Raw genomic sequence first — 5627 nt, forward strand, 5'->3', positions numbered from 1 at the left:
CTCAATACAATAAGTATTACTTCTACTAACGCCTTTTGCTTGCATAACCGACTAAATTGTGTAGAACTCAAAAATAAATTACAAAAAGGTGAACATTCGGCTGACAATAGTCAGTAGAGTAATATTAACCCACATATTTGCGTGTAACACAAGTGTAAGTCGATGTGCATAAATGTTGAGGGAAACAGTTCGTTCTATAGCATCGGCCACAACGTAAAAAGAGTTATTTAGACATGAAAATACACTGTTAAAGTATGTGACTTCAAAAGGGGTGTTTACTATCACAAAAGATTACATATTTGGGTAAACTTCCATTATAAACAAATTATGGCACAGCATTTTATTAGACCTGATGACAATAACGTTGATAATTATTATATAGAAATGTTATTTGATAATTTATTTTCGTTAAATGAATAATATGAATATTTATTATTTTTATTTTTAAAATCATTACAATAATAAATTTTTGTGCATAATAATAATTATGGTATACGTACTCTAATTTATAATGACCGTAAGTATAGATAGTAAAACAGTCTATTTGATGCCTTAATTGATAATGGACTTTTAATTTTCTTACTATAGCATTGTTAATAGTACATTCCAATTCATGTAGTTTTTTTTTTAACATTTTCTATATTTAATAAAACTGTGCACTCATCCACCGTTCTGGATTCCAACACTAAATGGTTATTATTGCGAAACAGCGCTTCAGATATTTTGAAGTCAGCATCTTTGGTATAATATACTATTGGTTTGATTTTGATTCGTTAAATCGCATATCACAAATCCCTGTATACTAACCCTTTTATTCTTTCTTAAGCATTTACACTTTATTATAATAATAATTAATATTAAACTCATGATTTTCAAATATATGTATGCGTATACTTTATACATTAACGTTTCGCATTAATGTCAAATAATAAATACAGTAGTGTAACTGAATAATAGTCAAAAGAATTTGATTAAATATTATGGTTAATTCTGATGTATAAATATTTTCACTTTAATATCTTAATAACTGAATTCATACGAAATAGCAAACTATTGTGTATATGCCTATAATCGAGAATTATTAGGATTATGAAAATTGGTTTACATAGCTTTCTGTTCTAGCCGTCGCTCAATAGCATAATATATCTAGTTGTATTCTATTTAAACACGGGTGTATATTATAGATGTATACTAGAACAGTTATTAAATATTATCAGTAAATAATGTTTTTTAACACACGTCATAAGGTATATACTGTTCATACTCAATAATGTATATAGGTATACATATAGTAAGACAATTACTAATAAGTCTACTCTAATCACTTCATATAACTAGGATACGTTATCGTAGATACTTATGGTACACCATAAGTATAATATACTTAAATGATTCATGTGTAATACATATACTATACATGAAAATAGATACTTTATTATATTGATCTTTGTTGATCGATTTGATATAACCCGATCATGATCGATAGAGATAGACAGATAAATATATATGGATTACGTACTACGTTAGATATAAGAACTAAATAAATTATCACAGGACATATATTTCCAAATAATAGACACTTTCTATGCCACTTGATTATTTTCACATTAATATGTCTATAATCATCTGTTTATACGTATAATTATTCACTTATAGAAGTTGAGATCTCTAGTTTTTTTTTCTGTTGGTACTATTGCATATGCCTTGTAATATAAGAAAAAGTATTTTCATACATGAAAATCATATATGGGTATTTACATTTTTATTAAGTGTTTATGTTAAGAAAATTGGTATATTAATAATTCTTAAATAATGTGACTATTAAGAAAATATTGTTATACTACCTGTTACTATTAATAATGTAATCAAGTTTTTAAAAAATGTTTAACTTTGACGGGACTCATAGAAAAGTATTAATTTTACTATGATGTGATTGTTGCTTATTTGCCTAAAAATTCATATATAATTACTGAATAATGAATGTGACATAGATCATTGTATATAACGTTATACATGTGAGAGGGTGAAATATTAGCTAAGAACAGGTATAGATCATTAAATATAGTTTTTAATATAAATACCCTATCTCAGCACCTCGAAATGTATGATTTTTTTTACTTGTAACGCTCTATGCTGAACAAGTACGCATACAAACTATCATTTATTCAACTAACCAGCGTATTCAATCATAAACAAAAAATAAAATGAATACGATCGAATATTTTACAAGAAATGTATTATGGATTTCAATGCCAAAAGTGAGTACAATAAATTGATAATAGTATTCTTCATTTATCGTTAACATATATTTTATATGTAAAAATAGAAGATTACAATTTTAAATATTGTGATTGTGTAATCAATAAATGTTATCAACATAGGTCATTATTAAGAGATGTAGTGGTCGAATATTTCGTTAATAATGCAGAGTATGAAAAATATGAGGCAATTACTAACGATTTAATTGAACACTCATCGGTCGATCTGGAGTTTTATTTACAAGAATTGTATGATAAGCTATTCACCGTAAAGTCTGATTATGGGCATAAACGTTGGCTTGAAGGTAAAAAAATTATTAGTAATATTTTTGATAATAAAATTATAACTAATAGTTAATAGACGAAACTAATTTACTTTATAAAGGTTGAAAATTATGTTTATATATATTATTTTTATTGTACAGAAAGACTTAGCTTATTTACAGGTAGCAGTCAAAAGTTGAGGAGTGGATTTAAAAATCATCGTATGATTGATCTTATTTGCATGTACAACTTAATTGTATCACGTAAACAAGATGAATGTTAGCATTATCATTGAAACTGGTTTTCATTTGACGATTCATATTAGCCAATATAGATTCTAAGTAAGATTATGATTATGAATATTAAACATAGGTTTAACTGAGCTTAACTCGACTCAGCATATGGCAAATTTGGTACCGACATACTATCGTACCCCAATTACCTATCTTAATTTTAATTTGGATGGCGAGACTGTAGATGAATATTCAGAGTGGTATTTATAATTTGTAAATAATAAGTTTGTTTTGTTGTAAGTTAATTATCTTTTTTCTTTCATATTTTTATATAATATTAATAATAATAATATACATTAAAGGTAACATAATTAGCAATTGCTTCTAGTGTTATGCATGTGACATGATGAAGTACAGGAACAGGTATAGATCTTTAAACATAGTTTTTTCATACACATATTCTATTTTACATCATGAAATTTAACATTTTTTACATGTGATAATGAATACTGTACAAATATGTGCGGTACAAATCCACCATACAAATACCTTGTTATTTAACCGACAAATGTATAGATGTTTTTATTTTAACCATATTTAATATTATTTTTTAATATCATTATAATAATTCTATTGCAGTGATTGATATGTCAAAGCAGACCGACACAATTACAGTCCCGTCTTTTGACCTACGTATTGAAATTGAAGCATCATCCGCGTTCCCTGCTAATACAACTGCATATGCTATAGTAATTTCAGGCAATGTATTTACATATACACCTTTTGACGGTACCATCCGTATATTTTATCATTTTTTACATGTTTATGTAAACATTTATTATTAACCTTGTAATTATTATTATTATTATAAAATAAATATATTATATACAAATAACAACACTGTTTTTATTTTTAGATTATAAGTTTATTATAAGAAACTAGTACAATATATAAAGTTATTGTTTATAAATTATTAATATAAGTTAATTTTCTGACGTGATTGGAATTCGGTCATTGTGAAGCCCATGGACTATAACTATTTTCTTGGGTATACACTGTTGTATTGAAAAATGTTGGTCCATCATTTTCATCGCACATTTCTTCTTCTTTTTCCTAAAACATAATTATATATTTAATAACAATAAAGGTTATTACAATCTATGTTTATTAAACTCACATTAATTTGAAGCGTGCCCTCGGACCATGACTTGACCCATCGATCAACTATTACATTGTATACTAAATTTTTCAGCTCGCTTATGTAATTACTGTCACCTATTTCTATGACCGACACAATTACAGTCCCGTCTTTTGACCTACGTATTGAAATTTAAGCATCAACCACGTTCGCCGCTAATACAACTATACATTGATTGCTAAATTCTTTAGCTCGCTTATGTAATTACTGTCACCTTTAGGAATAGTATCGCATATTTCTATGTCGTTCAAACTTCTTATAAAATTAACCATTTCATCATTGTTTGATTGTTGAATTTTAGGGCCCCACCATTTACCGTCGGCGTATTGTATAATGCAGTCTATTTGATGGCTTAATAGTAAACGTGTTTTTATTTTTCTTGATATTGTACTGTTAATAGTACACTGTAAGTCCATAAGTCTATTAATGTTTTCGTTATTTAATAACACTCGACACCCATCCACTATTCTGGATTCTAATACTAAATGCATGGTATCATGGTACAATACTATGGTTATATTAAAATCGACATTTTGGTATAACATAATGTTCTCTCCTTTTACCGGAGGTGATTGTAGAAATAATGTTATTTCATCCCTCATGCCGTAAATAATATTTAAATAATCTGCTGACATACTAATACATCGTGAAAGAGTAATAATGCATACCGTAACATTGAAGTCATCCTTTGGATTCAGGCCCACTTGTAAAAATTTTCTGTCGCTGAACGCAATAGTGTAACTGTTAGAGTCAATCATCTCGGCTGGCGGTGTTGGTGCGATATAAATGTAGTGCTGTTTTCTTACAGGTTCGGCAGCCATATTATTCATAGAGTAGAGTCTTCTTTTTAGAGCTGATGGTTCTTGATGACAATGTGACTTTATCAACGATTTTATCCTCATTTATGCGGAAAAATCACATATTTTCATAGGGAGGTCAGCAAATCATAGGACACATAACCCCGTATACTACCTCTTTTCTTCATCACTTAAGTAATTTCACTTTAATATCATAATAATTAATTTTAAACTCTCGACTTCTAAATATTTGTATACAAATATATGTAATAGAATATGTGTATACATGTTTTATACAATAACGATTACACATTAACAAAAAATGTCTATTAACAAACGTGGTAGTGTGACTGAATAATCAAAAAAAGAATTTGATAAAATATTATTTCAAACGTATAAATATTTTCTCTATAATTAAAAAATAACTGAATTCTTATGAAATAGTATAATATTGTACATATTTATTTATTTACTTTAATATCATAATAATTATCACCTTATGATGATTTTCATCATCACCTCCCCTTCTATGTAGAGGTAAACCGCTGATTTACTGTTTTAATACATACGTTAGTCAAGTAGGGGGCACTCTATGACCAAAGGTCTACACCTCGCATAGCTATAGTTGGGTTTCGTTGGATTAATAGCCGCCGTCGCCGCTTGATTACACCTTTCACTTTTCTGCATTCAAATATTTTCACATATTTCTAAAATTATGCAATTTTCAAAATCCCTCAAATTTTTATATAATATATCAAAGTATACTGTATGATGTTCCATTTACCTAGGTATACTATGCATATACCAAGGTAACATGTACCATGGTATAACGAAATGCTATCTAGGAACGAGAAACATCGACTTTTCACCATATTCC

The 5627-nt window shown here is 27.9% G+C and overlaps 1 protein-coding gene and 1 long non-coding RNA gene across 2 annotated transcripts; one reads left to right on the plus strand and one right to left on the minus strand.

Annotated features, from left to right (window-relative positions):
* The first annotated feature begins 2573 nt into the window (after positions 1-2573).
* LOC126908709 (uncharacterized) lies at positions 2574-3650 on the plus strand. Its single transcript, XR_007704816.1, has 2 exons — positions 2574-2863; positions 3118-3650. It is a non-coding gene; the product is annotated as an uncharacterized LOC126908709 (long non-coding RNA).
* Positions 3651-3766: 116 nt separating this feature from the next.
* Positions 3767-4939, minus strand: LOC126908288 (uncharacterized). Its single transcript, XM_050690203.1, has 3 exons — positions 4168-4939; positions 3933-4030; positions 3767-3868 (listed from the first exon to the last, which is right to left on the minus strand). The coding sequence occupies exons 1-3, from the start codon at positions 4853-4855 to the stop codon at positions 3767-3769; spliced, it is 888 nt and encodes a 295-aa protein (XP_050546160.1). The 5' UTR covers positions 4856-4939.
* Between the last annotated feature and the right edge of the window lie 688 nt (positions 4940-5627).

The sequence above is a fragment of the Daktulosphaira vitifoliae genome, unplaced genomic scaffold (assembly GCF_025091365.1).
Source record: "Daktulosphaira vitifoliae isolate Bord-2020 unplaced genomic scaffold, ASM2509136v1 Scaffold_5, whole genome shotgun sequence".
Lineage (NCBI taxonomy): Eukaryota > Metazoa > Arthropoda > Insecta > Hemiptera > Phylloxeridae > Daktulosphaira > Daktulosphaira vitifoliae.

Excerpts from the sequence above, each read along its gene's own strand:
- LOC126908288 (XM_050690203.1), bottom strand. The coding sequence starts at position 4,855 with ATGAGGATAAAATCGTTGATAAAGTCACATTGTCATCAAGAACCATCA. Across the intron at positions 4,031-4,167 it reads ATGCGATACTATTCCTAAAG|GTGACAGTAATTACATAAGC; the intron begins GTGACAGTAATT and ends TCATAGAAATAG. Across the intron at positions 3,869-3,932 it reads AGGGCACGCTTCAAATTAAT|GAAAAAGAAGAAGAAATGTG; the intron begins GTGAGTTTAATA and ends ATTATGTTTTAG.